This window comes from Brassica napus, chromosome C3, assembly GCF_020379485.1.
Source record: "Brassica napus cultivar Da-Ae chromosome C3, Da-Ae, whole genome shotgun sequence".
Classification (NCBI taxonomy): Eukaryota; Viridiplantae; Streptophyta; class Magnoliopsida; order Brassicales; family Brassicaceae; genus Brassica; species Brassica napus.
In genome coordinates this window covers 69,970,737-69,990,584 of record NC_063446.1, presented here as the reverse complement: position 1 = coordinate 69,990,584, position 19,848 = coordinate 69,970,737, and the positions used below count along the sequence as shown (strand labels likewise).

The 19,848-nt window shown below is 35.7% G+C and overlaps 4 protein-coding genes, 1 long non-coding RNA gene and 2 pseudogenes across 7 annotated transcripts; 3 read left to right on the top strand and 4 right to left on the bottom strand.

Moving 5' to 3' along the window:
* The first annotated feature begins 1,509 nt into the window (after positions 1-1,509).
* LOC125583485 (gamma-glutamyl peptidase 1-like) lies at positions 1,510-3,744 on the top strand. The gene is made up of 4 exons (XM_048750478.1): positions 1,510-1,904; positions 2,744-3,073; positions 3,213-3,358; positions 3,613-3,744. Exons 1-3 carry the CDS (start codon positions 1,593-1,595, stop codon positions 3,321-3,323), a joined length of 753 nt encoding a protein of 250 aa, XP_048606435.1. The 5' UTR covers positions 1,510-1,592; the 3' UTR covers positions 3,324-3,358; positions 3,613-3,744.
* A 533-nt stretch (positions 3,745-4,277) lies between these two features.
* On the top strand, positions 4,278-6,137 carry LOC125583484 (gamma-glutamyl peptidase 3-like). The gene is made up of 3 exons (XM_048750477.1): positions 4,278-4,834; positions 5,504-5,833; positions 5,919-6,137. The coding sequence occupies exons 1-3, from the start codon at positions 4,505-4,507 to the stop codon at positions 6,018-6,020; spliced, it is 762 nt and encodes a 253-aa protein (XP_048606434.1). The 5' UTR covers positions 4,278-4,504; the 3' UTR covers positions 6,021-6,137.
* Positions 6,102-7,157, bottom strand: LOC125583310 (annotated as a pseudogene).
* A 712-nt stretch (positions 7,158-7,869) lies between these two features.
* LOC106424178 (early nodulin-like protein 3) lies at positions 7,870-11,087 on the bottom strand. 3 transcript variants are annotated; one of them, XR_007320519.1, is made up of 4 exons: positions 10,511-11,087; positions 9,430-10,074; positions 8,775-9,355; positions 7,870-8,107 (listed from the first exon to the last, which is right to left on the bottom strand). XR_007320519.1 is itself a non-coding variant. In XM_013864919.3 (2 exons), the coding sequence occupies exons 1-2, from the start codon at positions 10,695-10,697 to the stop codon at positions 9,683-9,685; spliced, it is 579 nt and encodes a 192-aa protein (XP_013720373.2). In that variant the 5' UTR covers positions 10,698-11,087; the 3' UTR covers positions 9,426-9,682. The 3 variants fall into 3 exon arrangements, 1 of the variants encoding a protein (XP_013720373.2); XR_007320518.1 differs by having other exon boundaries at positions 8,775-9,336; XM_013864919.3 differs by lacking the exons at positions 7,870-8,107; positions 8,775-9,355 and having other exon boundaries at positions 9,426-10,074.
* Positions 11,088-11,997: 910 nt separating this feature from the next.
* LOC106378422 (nucleoid-associated protein At4g30620, chloroplastic) lies at positions 11,998-13,523 on the bottom strand. Its single transcript, XM_048750480.1, is given in 7 exon segments — positions 11,998-12,254; positions 12,357-12,413; positions 12,486-12,557; positions 12,753-12,792; positions 12,866-12,940; positions 12,942-13,101; positions 13,305-13,523. Coding segments are annotated over 7 exon segments (540 nt in total). The 5' UTR covers positions 13,366-13,523; the 3' UTR covers positions 11,998-12,179.
* A 580-nt stretch (positions 13,524-14,103) lies between these two features.
* Positions 14,104-16,913, top strand: LOC106364340 (annotated as a pseudogene).
* Positions 16,914-17,110: 197 nt separating this feature from the next.
* BNAC03G77510D lies at positions 17,111-18,577 on the bottom strand. The gene is made up of 2 exons (XR_007320517.1): positions 17,411-18,577; positions 17,111-17,343 (listed from the first exon to the last, which is right to left on the bottom strand). It is a non-coding gene; the product is annotated as an uncharacterized BNAC03G77510D (long non-coding RNA).
* Positions 18,578-19,848: the final 1,271 nt, after the last annotated feature.

Below are 19,848 nucleotides of genomic sequence, written 5' to 3'. Positions count from 1 at the left end.
TTTGTTGTCTCTTGCATCTTCAGCAAACTACCTCCCACGCGGAGGATAGAGACTTTGATTTTATATAAAAAAGGCTGTGTTGACGGGTTTCTGCATATTGAAAATCTTCTTACCTTAATGCATTAGTCCATCTTTTTTGTAGGCGGTAAAATGAACCGAACGAAGCTACAAAGTACTTAATAAGGCATAGTCTACAACTAAACAAATTTAAGTGTATCACCATCGTCTACTAGAATTTTCATAGTTTAAAATTTTCAGTCTCACGCCATTCAAAATCATGCGGGAGCCTACAATAAAATGTCAGTTACAACAACCTACTTCCACTCTTTTTAAAAGAAATGTTAGGATTTGGTAAACAAAACCAAAAAAACAGACAAAAAAAACTATTGCTCTCGAAGATATTACTTCCGTTTGAATATAAAAAATTAAAACTAGCGAAAGTCTAATTCATAGTTTATTACAATTTCAGATTAATTAATGTAGGCATCTTAATAAGATCATTATTTGGAAACACATTCATGCATATTTTTTAAAAAAAAACTCCACAACAAAACGTCCACAACAACAACAAAAAAAAAACCTCCAAGATCATAACCCAACCTCAAACATCATACTACTTATCAGCACAACTTATGGGTTTGTACTTCAAATATAGCGATAAAGCGACAATACTCTTTTGTAGTTTTGGTTATAATTTTACTTAACTTATCCCAGATCATAAGATTGTTATGTTTGGCATAAAAATAACAGATTTAAATCATGGGCTATTTTAAACAGAAACCATTTTAACTAATTTTATTTATCCTATTTTTGCTGAGATTTCATCAACTGTGAACTTAGTTAGACCAATGAACTTAATTTCTCAACTGAAATAAACGAAGTAAAAAGCCCGTTAATATGTTGGTTTGTACTTTTTTTTTAGGACGGAAGACCTAACTCAATAATTCTTAAACCATAACAATGGTTAAGTAATTTGTTGGCTGTCAAAAAAAAAAAGGTTAAGTAATTTGTAAATTTATCAATTATTTAACATAAAAATAATCGAAATAAAATAGATCTCTGAACATTACTAAAGTTTAATAACTGTCAGTCCATTTTTCTGACCATTCTATATAAAATTTCCTAAAAAATACACAACAAATTGTGAGTTTTAACCATTTTGAATTCATTGGAAAACAATGAAAACATAAAATAAATTTAAAATTTCTAAATAAATTTAGATTTTTCTATTATTTTATAATTTATAATTGATTCTAATGTACATTTACAAATACAAATGTTAAGTTATAAATTCAAGTTATAAATTCTAAAACTATAGAAGACAAACCTGGGCTAAGCCCGGAATAGTCTTAGTCAACGTAAAAATTATTTATAAATGGTATCCTTCAGAATACAATAAAGGTCAACAATGGTAAGCTAGCTGTCCATTACATAACACTACTACATAAAACGTGGAAGTTTCAAAACCAAGTAGGTGGGTCTACCAAAACCAATCTTATATAAATACACATAAAATCTATGCCTTTGTCTCCATCTCTACCTCCTAATCATTCTCTCTTTCTCTCTCTCTTGGGTTTTCTTTCACCGTGAAAATGGTTGAGCAGAAAAGGTACGCTCTGTTTCTAGCGACTCTTGATTCAGAGTTCGTGAAGAAAACGTACGGAGGGTACCACAACGTGTTTGTGGAGACGTTTGGAGACGAAGGAGAGCACTGGGACTCGTTTAGGGTTGTCGAGGGCGAGTTCCCTGAGGAGAAAGATCTTGAGAAGTACGATGGTTTCGTTATTAGCGGAAGCTCTCATGATTCGTTCGAGAATGACCCTTGGATTCTTAGGCTATGTGAGATCGTCAAGAAACTTGATGAGATGAAGAAGAAAGTTCTTGGCATCTGCTTCGGTCATCAGGTTCTATTCTTCTTTTACCTATTATTACCCCTTTTTAGAATATTTTTTTTATTTATTCACTAATTTAGCTATTAACTATTGGTTTTAAATTGAAATCTTTCACTTTAAGACTATATATTGATTTTTTATAATTATATTTAGTGACATTAACCGTAGCATATTAAGGTACCATTCTACACAGAGAAAATTTATTGGAATTTTTATTCACTGTTACGATTTTTTTCGTATGTAAACCTCTCTTATCTCATAAGTTTTGCTGATTCTAGGCTTTTAGCCATTTTAGAGCATTTTCGTTAGGCTTATTTTGATTTGTTTTCAATTGTTAACATATGAATATAAAAATAAAAATAAAAATCAGAATATCTATATAAAAAATTGAGAAACTTTAGAAAAATGAATGTGTATTATTAGTTTATACATTTTCTAATTTTAAATTTAATTACCTAACTTAGTTATAGTAAAATTATTACTATTATTATTATTATAGTGAAATACTCACATGAGTTCTTACCAGTAATGATGTCTTTATTTGAATTTTGCGTAAAAATATAAAATGCCTATTAGAAAAATAATTTCAAGTTAATGAATGAATTTGGTCATTTTTTTTATTGGTATAATGTTTTGAAATTAACAAATGCATCATACTCCTTTGTTTGTATAGTAGTATTTCCGATAAGTAGGTGAAATATATTTATGAGTGAACTAGTGAAGAAGTATTCAATAAGCATGTCAATAAAAGTTAGGATCTACTAGTATGAAACTCACTAACCACTTAATATAATATTTTCGATTGAGATTAACGAGACTCATCTAACCAGAAAATTTCCGATCTCCTTTAGATCATAGCGAGAGTAAGAGGAGGAACAGTGGGAAGAGCAAGGAAGGGACCAGAACTCAAGCTTGCAGACATAACCATCGTGAAAGATGCGATTACACCAGGAAGTTACTTCGGAAACGAGATCCCGGATAGCTTAGCGATCATAAAATTGCACCAGGATGAAGTGTTAGTGCTACCAGAAACTGCCAAAGTACTAGCTTATTCCGACAAGTACGAGGTGGAGATGTTCACCATTGAGGATCATTTCTTCTGTATTCAAGGACATCCTGAGTACAACAGAGACATTCTCTTTGAGATTGTAGATCGTGTCCTTCGTCTTGGCTACATCACGGTTAGCTTCATTTCCCTTTATCCCCCTTTACGAAACACAATTATATAAAAAAAATTACCAAAAATAGAACTTGGTATATTATTATTTTTGTTTGTAAAAATATGGTATTAATTTGAAAAATAATGAATTAATTTTGCAGAAAGAAATGGCGGATTCGGCAAAGGCCACGCTGGAGAATAGGGGAGCAGACAGGAAACTATTGGAGACGATTTGCAAGAATTTTCTTAAAGGCAGAGTTCCAGCTAATTAGTTTCACTCCCATATGATCTATTTGGCTCTTCTTATGTTTTTTTTTTTTTTTTTTTTGATAATCCAGGGGTTCCCCACTTACGTGGGTCATTCCCCTGGGCCCGGTTAGGCAGCGGTCCACTTCACCCGGGAGGGCTTTACCTGGGTTGGGGACAAGGCCCAACACCCAGTACCGCATTTGATGACAGAATGGGTAGTTCGCCTCCGCTTGGCGTCGAACCCGTGAGCATGACAATTGGCCCACAAGGTCCTTACCAAGTGAGCTACCACATCCCGTCGTCTCTTCTTATGTTGTGGTTTTATCATCTTGCTTTATCCCTTTTCAGTGTATAATAATAACCTATTAATCTCAAGCCTGGCATCGTTTACTTATGTTTTGTGTAATGAAATGAATTTAATAAACACCAGTTATAGTTTTTGCATTGTTTCCTTAGTATTTTATTTTGATTAACCTGCGGGATACCATTTATATACTGTTAGCATGCACATATTGACAGCATAACAATTTTGATCGGTTAAGCGAAATATATTAATGATTGGTGTCATCACATTAATTAACGAATGCATACTTTGAAATCACATAAACATGTCACGCAATAACATGTACTAAATTAGTAATTTTTATGACTCAAAGTAATAAAGATTAAAACCATAATACTCCAATTTTCTAAATATTTATCGTCATATAAACTTGTCAAAAAATATTTCTCCCCAAGAATAATATAAGAGCTACAGACGATCGAGCTTAATATCTAAAATGATTGAATTCATGAAATATGGAGAAAAAAACATCAAATTCCATATAAAAGACATACATTCACACATACTGTATTACTAGGTCACAATCATCATATAGTAAAAGCAAATCTAGCCATGGGATACACATGAATGTGTATTTTGTTTGATCATCTTTTTGTAATTAGCGGTGGAGTACTGTTCCTTTTCACATAGAGAGAGATACAGCTAATAAAATAAAATAAAATAATAAAAAGTCTCAGCCTTTATTTAAGGGATCTTCCCATCATCCGAGTAGGATTCTTCTCCAAAACGTATTCACTTTATTTAAAGCGTGTGCGAGCGAGAGAGAGAGAGAGAGAGAGAGCGATCATCTTCTTCCTTCTTCTCCTCTATATTATAATAAAGTTGACCTCTTTTTCCCCGAGAATCAAAAAAAAAAAAACAATGGTGGTGGAGCAGGAGCACAAGAAGACGAAGAGGTTCGCTCTGTTTCTCGCCACGTGCGACTCCGAGTTCGTGAAGAAAGCTTACGGCGGCTACTTCAACGTATTCATCTCCACTTTCGGCGACGAAGGCGAGCAGTGGGATCTCTTCCGAGTCGTCGACGGCGACTTCCCCGACGACAAGGATCTCGATAGCTACGACGGTTTTATCATCAGTGGTAGCCCGCACGACGCGTTTGCAGACGCTGATTGGATCGTCAAGCTTTGCTCGCTTTGTCAGAAGCTCGATGAGATGGAGAAGAAGGTTCTCGGCATCTGTTTCGGCCACCAGGTAAAGGGTTTCTTTGATTTGGGTATCTGATCGAATTGGATTCTTAGGGTGAGAGCTCTGTTTCAGCAACTATTTGGGTTTAAAGTCTCAGACTTTGGTAATATATAGTTAGTTACTCTGGGCATTTCCAGATTCCATGTTGTTGAATTGCATTTTTATTACATCTTCATGTTGTGAAATATTATTATTAGTTAAAGTCTCAGACTTTGGTAATCTATAGTTAGTTAACTCTGGGCATTTGTTGTTGAACTGCATTTTATTATAACATCTCCACGTTGTGAACTATCATTAGTCAAAGTCCCAAACTTTGGTAATCTTATTTATTTACTGGGGCATTTTCGATTTTTATCCAATTGATCACTGCATTTTATGAGATCTTCATGATATTTTGAGTTCATATTCAAGTTTAATTTGATTGGTAGGTTGAAACTGTGTCCCTACCATCCCTTATCTCTAGTTTAAGTCTCTGAAGAGAAAGTCAAATGCTTTTGGCACTGTCGAATCATTTTACTTTCTCCTCTAAATGGATGAATTGTAAATGATCTTTTTGATTCATTGGCATGAAGAGATTATTATTTTTGTGGTGATGTGTTTAAGTGCCTTGCAAATTGATTAAGCGGTTTTGTTTGATCCATAAAGTGTTTCTCTCTTCTTCTTTTTTTGGTCCAGATAATAACTAGAGTCAAAGGAGGGAAAATAGGAAGGGCTCGTCAAGGCCCAGACATGGGACTGAGAACCATAACCATATCAAAGGACACCGAGAAACTCGGCCTTTACTTTGGAGACGAGGTCCCGGCATCTTTAGCCATTGTAAAATGCCATCAGGACGAAGTGTTGGAACTCCCTGACTCTGCCACAGTCTTGGCCTCTTCCGAGGTATGCCAAGTCGAGATGTTCTCTATTGGAGACCACTTACTATGCATCCAAGGTCATCCCGAGTATAACAAAGAGATTCTCTTTGAGATCGTCGACCGTGTCCTCAACATGAAGCTTATGGAGGTTTGTTCATGCCCCCCCCTCTATGTCGTTTAACGTATAAGTATTGCAATGTGATCCATCTTTTTCTTGGATTTTTTTTTTTCAGCAAGAGTTTGCGGATAAGGCTAAGAGTACGATGGAGACCGCGGAACCAGACAAGGATCTATGGCAGAAGCTCTGTAAAAACTTTCTGAAAGGTCAAATCTGAGCATGTTTAGTTTGCTTTGCCATGAAAACCTGCAACTTCCTTCATATTTATTATCTTCAACAGACATTAAGGAAAAACATGAAAACAATCAGAAATAATCATTTTATATTACCACCACCTGTTTCTTAGTGTTACAATACAAATCAAACTAAAAAAACAAATTCAGTCAGATGTTCCTTTCTTTACTAGCTCCATGCAACGTTTTAAGCAAAATCCTATAAAAACGCAAAAGAGTTATGAATTATGAGTTTTAACACTTGAATACCACTTGGCTTCTTGGTTCCATCCGCTTCAAGGGTACCACGCCCATCATCCACATGGCCCAACCGATAACCAGAATCATGAATATCCCTGTCTTGCTGATGAACTTATAGCTTTGGCCAAGGCTGAGAAGTGTGTATATATCTAGAAAACTTTGGTGGGTTTGATACATATACAGCAGGAGTGTCTGATGGAGGCAGATTCTCCAAGCCTTGGATGTCGATTTTATAAAACGGATAGATGCTAATGGAAGCCCAAATTTTAGCAATGAAGTGATGATACTTTCTCCTATAGCGGTCCAAGAGGACGACGAAAGAATTGCCAATAATCATAAGAACAATGAGAAAAATTGTAGAGATGGCAGCAACGAGACGAAAGCATATATATCCCTCTGAGTCTTGAGCTCAACTTAATCTCTACACTTCAAAATTTAAAGACAGGAAAGGGTTGTGTATACAGAGACAGAAACAAACAAAATGAAGAATAATCTAGCAAAGCAGATGTAAACCTGGTTCCGGATAAGTAAAGTCAGGAGTTGCAGCTCCTGAAAGATCCGATCTCACAGTGATATTTCTTGCAAACTCACTTAATCTCCATGGTTTCTTATCATAAACTTTGAAAGGATCACATCTTATAATGCGGTTACACCACTACGTCTTCCTCTCGAAGCAGCAGCTAAAAAAGACTCAATACATGAACTGGAGACTCATCTCACTTTGAGTGAGCAGTATATATAATCTACAAGTCCTTATGTGGAGCAAAGACTGATTCAAAACTTATCAGCAACAGGACCGCTTCAAGAACTCACCAGTGTGTTGTGTTCTTCAGAAAGACAAACTTTATTGCCTTACCATTAACTTTGAAAGGGTCACACATCTTAATCTTATAGAGCGGTGACACTGCATCAGCATTGAATACTAGGGGTGGGACAGCATGCCGTTTGTCATTGTACACTGCATCAGCATGCCGTTTGTCATTGAATACTAGGGGTGGGACAGATCCGGATTTGCTTCGGAAACTAATTACTAGTACATCCGTTTCACACTACTTTATAACTATTTGCTTCAGAAACGATGATATGAAATCTCTAATTGAAACGACTTTACTAGTAAGAAATTAATCATAAATAATTTCTTAATTGGGATTGACAAATTAATTAAAAGCCACTAATAACCGATGTATTTTCTAAAATTGTATAATATCAACCCATGACCTATCAATATACTTACAATATGCATTGTGATATATTGACATTGTCTTGTTATGAATTTTTATAATGTACTTGTATTAGAGCTGACAAATGTTGTTTTTAAGTATCCCAAATCATGATTCGACCCGTCGTAAGAATTCAGTTACAAAAAAATCCCGTAAGAATAGACTTTCGAGAGTGAATCCCATAACACAAATCAAAAGAGAGAGAGAGAGAGAGAGATCTTTTATATTTAAAAACAAGGAACAAAAGAAAATATAACAATCTGAAGAAGAAAAAATGCTGCTAAAATTTGGAAACGATAAACGCTACATTCTCACGACCAATCTGTGACACCCGTCACTTTCGAAATAGTAAAAATACTTCGATAAATACAAATATCTGAAATATCCATATATAAATATTTGAAAGTCCACATCCACGCATGAATTCCATAATATAAATTAAAATCCGAAACATAAGGTACGACATAAACCGAGAATCCAAAATACGAAATACCATAACGATAAAAGTCCAAAGGCCTAGAGGCCCGATAACGATAAAATCGATAAAACGATAGAAGCCCAAAAGCCCAATAGCACCGGTCCGAAAAATCACTCCTGCTCATCGGTCTCACCTGAAAGGGGGAAATAAGGAGGGGTGAGCGACAGGGGAATCGCCCAGTGAGGTATGGGATGCTAAACCGCAAACCACTGACTCAGTTCATAGCACTACAACTATGTAGGTCTAGCTCTAGCATGAGACAATCACGGTGCCTATTACACCACACAGAACAATCACATGTGTCTAGTGGACTAGACATGATACAACCAATGCGATAATAGCATATCACATTTCCTCATAAGGATAAAAATATATATAACTCTACAGGCGTCGCTGGCACAGTAGTCCACACTGCACCCCGCAAATCTCTAAGGCGTCGTAAGTACAAACGTCTCTGTACCCCCGCAAATCTCCACAAACATGGCAGCCAGTGCAAACGTCTCTGCACCCCGCAAAACTCCTCAAACATAGGCAGCCAGTGCAAACGTCTCTGCACCCCGCAAATCTCCAAAACATGGACTCGCATATATATACATATATATAACAATTCTTAACATCAATCATTTCAATCAACCGTTGAATCCTCTATTATCCTATTTCCGGTTTAACAATCAATAATAATAATAAACAAGCAAGACTCTCAAACAGACTCGATTCACAGAGACGGATCATGTTTCGAAACTAAACTTTCCATAACGGTAGTACTAAACTAGCTCGGGATTTAACGGAGTAGCCCTCACCTTAGCAATGAAGAGAAGTGGTATATATGAACTCCAGCTGCTCAAATGGACTCCAAATCTGAAATCAGATCGAAATTTCGAGTCAGAACGCCTTTCGAACGGTTTAAAACGGGTATTTACGGAAAAGTCAACCCGCTGGTCAAAGATTAATTATTTAATTAATTAATTAATTAATTAATTAATTATTTAATTAATTAATCCGGTTTATCCTAACCGATTTCCAATTGATTTAAACCGACCGGTTTAGCCTAACCGAATTGAAATCAATTCAAACCGGCTAACCAACCGGTTAACCGAGTCAACCGAGTTGACTCACCGGGTCGACTCGGCCGAGTTAGCGAGTCGCCGGCGAGTCACCGGTGTCGGTCACCGGCGGCGACGGCGGAGAACGGTGGTCCGGCGGCGGCGCTGCGGCGGAGGACGGTGGTCCGACGGCGGCGCGTGTAACTCACGCGCGCGCAGAGGCGAATCTTCGGGGGGCGCGTACGGCTTCGTCCAGGCTCCGATCGCGACGCGGTTGGTGTCTACGGCTTCGTCTTGACGAGAGGAACACGATGATGGCCTTGGATGCACGAGATTCACTACGGTTAGAAAGTTATGATCGATTTACTAAAACGACCGAAACATAACTCAAAACATGGCGGTTTCCGGTTACCTCGAGCTGCGGTTGATGGTGATGACGAGCTTGATGACGTCCTGGCGTGCGGTGGCTCCGGCGAGGACTCTTGGTGAGCTTCTTCCTTCCCTCTCTCTCTCTCTCTCTCTCTCTCTCTCTCTCTCTCTCTCTCTCTCTCTCTCTCTCTCTCTCTCTCTCTCTCTCTCTCTCTCTCTCTCTCTCTCTCTCTCTCTAAAGAAAAATGACTTGACCCTTGGGCAAAGCCTAGGGTTGGGGTCATTACACAATCCCTCTAAGCCATAGCCAAACCAATCGCAAACGCTGCCAAGAACAAACCGCTTCCAACATCCAATCCACCCGCAGCGTTATGGGCTGGAGCTGGAGCTGGAGTGTTAGCCGGAGGACTAACAGGAGTAACCTTAGGATTGTCACCGGCGCCGCGGTCAGCGCTACCACCACCACCACCACCAGGATTGCGTTCAGCCAATACAACAAGTTGAATCTTCTGGCCTTTAGCACAGTGATTAGGAGCACCACTGATGAAGAAGTAAGCTCCTGAATTGTCTAGCTCGAACTTTGTGTCTCCATCATTGAATTGCTTCAAGGGCTTTTCTGTGTTACAACTATCATAATCTTCTTTTGTAACTTGTAACACCGAATCAACTTTCGCGTCGTACTTCCACACTAATAATCCACATGCATGCATGAACACAGATCACATCGTTGTAAAACCATATATATCATGTCAAAGCTAAACCAAACTTCTTTTTTTTTGGATCAAAACTAAACCAAACTTTTGAAATGGATATTTATGCATGAGTTGATGATCATTATAAAACCTTATAGTATATCAAATATGTGATATGATTGCATGAAATCATGTTTCCGGAGTATAAAGGAAAAATAAAGTTAACCAAATTTGTGAAATGGATATGAATTCATCATTATAAAACCATATAGTATATCAAATAAATAAAATATATATATATATATATATATATATATATATATTTTATATATATATGATATGCTTCTGGAATATAAACGAAAAAATCATTAGTAAACCAAACTTGTGAAATGGATATTATGGATGTGAAGAGATGAATAAATAAAAGAGTACCGAGAATGTCTCCGACTTTGAAACGATTGTTCTCAGCCCAGTGATTCAGAGTGTTGCTGGGAGAATCTGGAACCTTCCATGCCTGTGCAGATCCGCCGACCAGAATCACCCTCGGTTTGGAGGCAGCATGGCTCATTGTGGTTAGTAAGAGGAAGACAAGAGTCAGAACTGGAACTATGATACCCATTTTCTTGAGCTCTTCTTTAGTAGGAACAAAGCTTTGGTTAGTTTTGTTTTTGGAGTTTTTAGAGTTAGTCTCTCGTTTGGTTTGGTTTACACAAAGGTGAAGATAATTGGAAGTGGTGGATGCTGTTTATATAGCGATTTTGGGTTGGAGTTTAACTGTGTTTTCTGCTTTTGAATATCTGGTCTTAATTAATACTTAAGTGTCATCTCTCTCTCTGATTTGCTAGATCGATGTCAGTTTTAATCACTTTTTATTACAAAATTAATGTTCCAGAATTCATTAATTAATTTAGAAACCGACGACATGAGTTCTTTGGTTTGAATTATTTAATAGATTTATACTAAATAGTTACAGTTTTTTAAAAAATAATTAATAAGAGCTAATAAAACAGTACCTCTAACTCTCGTATTAGTGTGGTACGTTAGCCATGCAAGTCTTCTGAATACAATTGATAGTTACGACTTACGGTGCGGAGACGTTGTGATCGAGAACGGATTCAAACATCTTAATGGCTATTAATTAGTAGAACAACGACAGATTTAAACATGTCTGTTTTCCCTTAAAACTTGTCTAAACATTGCCTTTGATTGATCGCATGAATCACCATTATTCATTTGACTTATGAATCTAATTCAGATATAATGTCTAGACGTTGGGAGGAGTCTAGATTCAAAAAAGAATTAGTTTAACGTGGTTTAAAATTCGTTTTAAAAGAATGTAACAGGTTTACTAGAATCTCCTAGTCATTCAACGGGAAATCTTTTAGCATGTAACGAGATAGATAATCGTGCATTCGAATTTTAAGTCTTGTTCTTTACCTGTATGGCCGTCTGGCCAAGGCCTCTACCCATTTGATGAGATAACTGGTCAAATGGCCTAGATTGAGAATGATAGAGATGAATCATCTCAGATGATTAAAGCAAGTTGCCAAGAATTGCATGATTATGATTAGTCTACACTTCAAAACAAAAGTTGCATCATATAAAGACATGGATGAGACAACAAAACCGGCTCCAATCTGTATCTCAACAAGGTTCCATGGAACAAAGGTAAACTATATGACTTTATTTACAATAATATTGTAAAATTCACACAGAGAACTTATTTTAACTCTGAAAATTTATTGAAAATAACTATTTATCTAAAGTTTGTTTTCGAAATGTTTCCACTAAAAGATGCATGCAAACACAATATGGCTACCAAATTAGAATCCATTCCGAGTAAAATCTTGTTTTGTCTTCTTCTGTGTAAAGCTTCTTGATTCATTTCCACAATTTGGAAACCAGAAAAACGATTTGAGAGCATTCAAGAAAATTGTTGATATTCAAAGAAGTAGACGGGCCCCAGATATTTCTCTCTTGGCTCATTAGAGTTGAGTACAGAGGTCTAGTTTCTTTTTGCCCGATTGATATACAAAAACAAACTGGACTTCTCTCTCATACATGAAAGTTGAGTATAAAGACAAAAAAAGATCTGGTTCTGTTACTTTAATCCATCACTGAGTCCTGGTGGCATGCCTAAGCTCTGAGCAAGATCACTCATTCTTTCTTTCATAGCCTGTGAAATCCAAAAGGTTGTATTAAGCAAGCAAGAGATGAAAGAAAATGAATAGTGGCAGTAGTTGTATCGTAAAATAATACGGTATGTGATTGTCTTTACCAGTACACTCTTTGCATGTGCGTCCTTGTATGCTTCTGTAACCAGTAGTGATAGTTTCTGCCAAAGGAAAACATAAATCATGAGAATATAACTTCGATCATTCCCTAACGCAAGAGAAAAGTTACTCACTTCTGAACCTAATTCCATAGCAGCATCAGTGATATCAGTGCGGATCGGTTGCTGGTTACCAGATAACGTAACCTGGATACAAATTCAAACTTCCGAATAATGTCACATACCACATAAGAGATATAATCAAACAAAACAAAGCACTCTGATTGGCTAGAACTGGTGTAATTTATCCAAAAAGTAACAAATTAGACACGCTTTGGTCTCACATATATCAAACGTAGTGTGTATATTAGGACAGAGATCAAAAGAGTGTGTAATAAATACCTTGACAAGCTCGCCTTCACAATAACCATCAAACTCAGCACTGAGGAAATATCAGAATAAGAGCAGGCATGAGAAGAAACTAAGGGCTTGGTTAATAGAGTGGGGGGACATACACAGCAAGCTCCTTCTGGACACGAACAGCCTCAACTTGGACAACCATTTGAGCTTTCTTCACAGTCTCATACAGCTATGTTTCCAATGGTGACATTGAACTTTGAAAAAGTTGGTACCTTTGATTGACCATCCACGCTATTCTCTTTCTTTCCACCTCCGAACAATCCATTAACACGAAGAGACCTGTTTCGATTCAACCATACCATGTTGTTCTGTCTAGTACCTGCCTTGTTCCCTGGAATTTAAAAACTATGGAACTCGGTATTTGCAACGCTATTGGATTGTGTAATCGAGATGGTAAATCACACTTGCGGACTTTCTCAAGATTCGTGATTCAAAATCTGATTTTCCAAAGCTCATCAAACCGAAAGCTTATACACTTCAATTAACACACACACACACTCAGGCACATACCCGCAGAGAGTTTAAGAGGCTAACCATTGGGAAAAGGAGAGAGGAAAGGCTTGAAGAAATCAGTCGTCGTCGCCGTCGAAGCCATTGTTCACCTCCGAGAGAGAGAGAAATCTCGAATTCGAGAAAGATAGAAATTAGGAGATATATTTTCTATTGACGAATAATATGACGACACGTAGTATCTTTTAATGAGATTATTGGGGATTTGTTAGAATTAACATTGGCCCCATTAAAGCAAATTGGATTGGATGACAAAACCCGAAAACCACAAAACTGATTATTCTCCCAACTCGGTGTTCAATTTAGATATAAAGAGAACTAGATTTTCCGTCCGCGCGGGATTTTTTTGATATATATTTTTGATATTTTTTTTTTTTCCAAAACGGTAAAAGCAATGATTTGGGCTGCATTTATTTTGGCCAATTTTTTTTTTTAAGGTTTAAAAAAGCAGTAACATTGCATTGTAAATAAGTTTAAAAATTAAGAGCAAAATCCTAGTATAAATTCTGCTATTATAGAGTATAAATAATTATAATTTTAAATAAGAATTATAAAAATACTAAAATATATATATTATATTTTAATTAATATTATAAAATTTTAAAATAAAAATATTTTCTAAATTTTTTAAAAAATTTAAAACTGTAACTTTCTAAATATAATTTTATATTTATTATAATATTATGATTTTTGTTATTTTTATAATTATATAAAATATAAATATTATTAATTTATTATTTAACCGTTGTTGCATTTGGTAGTTAACCAGTCATAAGTATGTTGTATACGCATCAATTTATAGCTGCATAACCAGTCGTACAAATCTCTTAAAACCGCTAGAAACCGTAACTACCCGCATCCGTAAACTCCCACAACCACAACCGCAACCGCTCCGTTTGAACCAGAGAGGCTCCTAGTCCCCCCAGAAAAGATTAAAAAAAAAACACTTCGATACAAGCTCAGGTTTAGTCTAAACAACATGATGAGACTAAAGCTAAAAATGGAGTTCAAGATGTGAGCTTTAGCCTCCGTTCAAAAGCAACCGGATTACGACCTGCAAACAAAGTTCATTTGTCATTCATTAATACATTTTAAAATCTCATGTAAAACCATGCAATTTGAATTTTGATATTTTAACGATATCAAAACACTTTCACCACAAAAGCCTTGAAAATACAGAGTTGCAAGATATGATATATCAGAAACTCCTTTTTAAAAAAGATATAAAGAGGAAATTGAACAATTTATATGAAAGACCAAAAGTAAGCAAAAAACAAACAAACAAACGAAATGGTGAGGAAGGAAGGGATTGCTGAGTTAAATTAACCAACGCTATGGAGAACAATGTTACTAAATTTCATTCGTTATAGAAAAAGGAAAACAAACCATCTTGATATATAATATGTGACCAAAATGGTCTAGAAATATTATTATTTTAAATGTTATAGAACGTCAAAAATTTTGAAGGTAGTAGGTACTCCGTCATCGCCCTGAAAACTATAAGTTCTCCTTATAGTGGAAGTCAACGTCGACGGAGAAAAGCTCAAGATGGGAACCTTACTCAGCCCGGGTTGGGCTGACTTGACTAGAGAATGTCTCATCGACATCTTCTCACGGCTAAGCATAGACCAAAGATGGATCGGGCCGATGCTGGTCTGCAAGACCTGGATGAACGTATGTCATGACCCGTTATTCAACACGATATTCGATCTCGAAACTCGATTTCAGTCATTCCCTGAGTCGATCAACTGGTGGAATCCTGAATTCGAGGACAAGGTCGATTCCTTCCTCCGATCTGTTGTTGACCGGAGCGAAGGCGGTCTCACTGAGATTCGAGTCAGGCACTGTACAGATCGCTCTCTTTCTTACGCCGCTGAGAGGTACGTATAACTGCGCTAGGTTTCACTATTTCAGCTCGCTTTGCTTGGAAGACAAGGAACACAATTGCATGATCATGATTGAATGAATGTAATCATGGCCCTAGGACTCTGAAGAATATAGATAGTTTAGTAAGAATTTTAATAAAAAATTGTTTTAACAATTGGACCATGTGTTTATATGGATTTTAAGAGCATTTTCAATGTATTATTTCATTTTCCAAAAAAAGAGTGAATCTAGAGTCGAATTTTATTTTATTTTATTTGGATGGAAAATAGATTACTAAGTAAAAAAATAAAATCATAACTCTAAATGAAGTAATCTCAATTTTACTCTGTTATATATATATATATATATATATATATATATATATATATATAATAACAGAAAATGAAGTATGATTGGAAAATTTTACTGCAAATTATATTTTCAAATAAAAATGGAATAAAGTTGTGATACTTTAAATCTTAAAAATCTAGAGATTCTAAGTTAGTGTTTTACTTGTCTATCAGTAGAACCGGTTATGAATGTAATGTGTTGTAGTATAGAATCTGAAATTTATTATTTGTAGTTTTGTAGCAACTAAGCTCCCTTTGCTTGATTTCTTGCTAGTTACGTTTCTTTCAGATGATGATTTTATTGCTAAATGAAGTGATCTCTTCGTTAATGATTCTTCCATTTTCAGGTGCCCTAAACTAGAGGTACTTTGGATAAAGAGCTGCCCTAATGTCACAGATGCATCAATGACAAAGATAGCCTCAAACTGTCCAAACCTGAAGGAATTCGACATGAGCTACTCTTATGGCATATCTCACGAGTCTTTGGTTATGTTGGGGAGGAACTTTAATAACCTAAAGATCCTTAAACGGAATCTATATCCTCTGCTTGATCCCAACATGCCCACAATCATCGCGCCACTTGACTATCTAGCTACATATCCTAAACACGCCAATGTAGAGGCTGAAGTGATTGGAAGACACATGCCTGAAGTGATTGGAGTTTCGATACACTACATTGACTGCTAAAGGTCTTGCTTTGGTTTGTGAAGGATGTTCGGATCTTGAGTAGATGGACTTATACGGGTGTATATCATTGAGGAGCGAGGAGATAACTAGGTGGACCTCGAGCTTGATGAGTTTGAGGGAGATCAATAAGCCGAATTTCATGTTCCCAATGGCGATTCTACGCATGTCAAGACCGGATCATCCGAGATATGGATGATCTTCCAGCTTTCATGCTCTGCTTTCTCTATATCATGTCCGCTTTGATCTTAAAACAGTTTGGAACTCTTCTACGTACTCTGTGTCTGAATATGTTTGTTTCTTGAAACTGTTCACTCTTTGTACCCAATAAGTTGTTTTGTAATGTGTTTACTTATGTACTGAAAAATATTTGTAAAAGATTGTTGTTGGAACCAATTTCGCTCAGTAAATTAATGGGCCGCGATCAAAGATATGAGCCGTAAGGAACTGAAGCCCATAGCAAGCAATCGAGCTCGAGAACGAAGACATCGAAGTCCCGAAGATCGCGGAACAAGAGACGAAGATCGCGGAGCACTTACGAAGGTCACGAGGTCGACTTACTATAAAGGAAGGAGAACGGACATGAAGAAGGACACGTTGAAAACCCTAGAGAGAGCGACACACTTACATCGACCTTGTTCTTATCTCAATCTTAGATTCTTTCTTTACGGATCTCGTTTGTATCACTCGATCTGATTCAACCCATTGTATTCGATCTTATTCATCAATAAAGTCCATTTTTACCTACTGGAAACTGTTTAACATCGTTGTATTCTAAAGATATCGTTGCCTACATCATTTTTCTTCCCTAGATCAAACCCCGATCACTATCAAATACTTAGCGTAGTTTTTAGGTTCTAAAATTGTGTTTTGATACATTGGTTTCTCCTTTTGGTATATAGATTAGTTTATGCATCACGACCAGTTTGCTCATCAAGAAATAATTCATCAAAGATTTTTTACATTTCAGTTCAAGAAAAGATGGATCAGAATTGCAACTGTTACTTGAAGCATTGCAAGTGAAGCAGATTTAGTCATGGAGGCCATGGCTATGTTCTTTTTTCCTTTAGGTCTGATAAGAGATCCACCTCCATAAACACCTCTTGCCCTGCTCATTTGTGAAATGCTTCCATGAGCTCTCTTGCCACTGATCACTAGTCTCTCTGCAACAACACAAAGGTCAGTTGATAAATGTATGTATAAGATGTTCAAAAAAATACTGAAAGCAACCTTTGTGAACCAAGTCGGTTGTTTTGTCTGAACAACATTGAAGCTCTTCGGCAAAAGCAAAGGTGATGAAGAAGATGGTGATGATTAGCAACAAATCTCGACAGTATCTCTTCATTGAAATTGTTTTTGAGATGATCTTTAAGTTAATCACTGAGTACTAGAACGTATAGAGATACACATCCGCACAAAGAAAAAAAAAATAGAGATATCAAAACCTTAAGGTGGAAGATTACAACTCACAAACAGAACAAAGATTGATAATTTGATATGGATAAAAAGCAAAAGCAGTTATTGTCGGGTAAACTTTGGTTCTTATAGTCCCCACCTGACCTTGCTTCTTTCACTTTTCATATGTTCTCCTCATGTATGGTTTCCTGATGCCATGAGCCCATGGAGGGTCCTACTAGCCTTCTCAGATTATTTGAAATTTATATTTATGCCCTGTAATGAATATGAGAGGAGTATGTTCTTTGAGAAATGAACATTCTAGTCTGTGTTTGGTATAAAGTAAGATTTGTTTAACATTGGTTTAAAGTACGATTCATTCGTGCTTTCTTATTTTCTTCAAATTCAACATCTATGTTACAGATTTTCTAATTGTACATGTGTAATCGATAACTCATAAAGTAATTTTCTCTATATTCTATGCGAGATTAAGTAATGATGCATTAGGTGAAAGTCATCATTCGATCCTAATTAATCGGATGTAGTGCACAACACGTAACAATTAACCACTCTAAAACTTCTCGCTACTGCATTGAGAATATAATATAAGATCATATGTTTAAAAAATTATTTTAAAATGTTTATTTACTTAAAACGCATACTGAATATATTTTACCAATAAAATGAGAACAAAAACAGCACTGATCAAATTAATACATATCACAAAATAAAAAGACCAAAAATAATAATTAGAAGATGAAGAACATCAGCAAGACTCATGATCGCTCACGAGTCACGACCGTGGAACGGGACACTATCGAAAGAGAAGGTTGAGTAGTAGCTAACGAATTGAACCACCACAACAAGGGACAGGAAGGCGAATACTACGCCTGGCTGCCACCACCACGAACTTTCCTCATGAAAATTGAAAACTCAAAGAGATTCACGATGATCTGATGGATTGAAGTCGCCTTGTTGTGCAAAAGCCTTCGTCTCCAAGAGGTGTCAATGTTTGGGCATTGTTTTCTTGTATATAGTGAGATTATGGCTTCAAGAAGAGTGACTTGTATATTATATGTTTTTTTCTTCAATTTTTATTATATTGATGAATTAATGTAGTCACAATGAATTACATCAGTGAGTGACTGTGGGCACATATGGATGAAAACCCGTGTATATGATATGTTATATTTAAATTTTTTTGGTCACATATCATTGTAATTATTTATAACTAGATTCTAATCCGCGCATCATGTTGTCATTTTTACTCCAAAATTTAAATTAATAGTAATGTAACTGATTTTATTATTAAAAATAATGTTATATACAAATAGGTGAATTTTATTTTTGTTACAGTACTTTAAACCTTCGTCACTATATAGTTTTCATAATCTATATTTTAAACCTTCATCACTAACCTTCATCGCTATGTTCTACTATTTTTATATTTTTATAACAACGTTTTCTATTTGAAATAAAATACGGGATTCCAAAATATTGTGTATATATTTAGATGCAAAAACTTATGTAAACATGTTTACAATACATATATAATATATAGATATACCCACGGTTATGTAAACCAAATATATATTTGTCAAATAAATGTATTTACTATTTAAATATATAATATTTACCAAACTATTGTTAAGATCTTGGTCACAAAATCTACGATATAGGAGAATAATATCTTTCAATTTTCTTAAATATTAAGTATTATATATTAAGTTTCTAGTGAATTGGTCTAGAAACATTTTTATATTTTTATAGTAGATAAAAATAAGACTATATTTTAATGAGAATTCGGCTAAAAAAAACACAAACTTTGCACGAATTGCCAAAAAAATTCTGTACTCGAGCTTGACCAAAAAAATACTTTACTTTTGTTGACTTTTTTAGTTTATTAAGCAACTTAGGATTGACTGGCCATATTAACACACCGTGAACCCACAGTTAAGAGAACGTTAACTAGACGTTAAATGTTGGCGTTAAGTGAAACGACGTCGTTTTCAAATGAGATGAAACGACGTCGTTTTACATGATTTTAAAATAAAAAGAAGTAGATCCTTGGTTTTGAACTCAGGTTAGTTGGGACAAATAGCAAGACATTTTACCACTAGGCTACTGACACTTTCAATGAGGTTACAAACACATTTAATTTTATTTGGTACTGATTGAATATAAAAAAATCTCTACAAACTTAAAAAGATCTTTAAAATTCCAAAAAATATAAAAAAGTTCAAGGAAAAGTAATATTAAAATTAAATTATAAA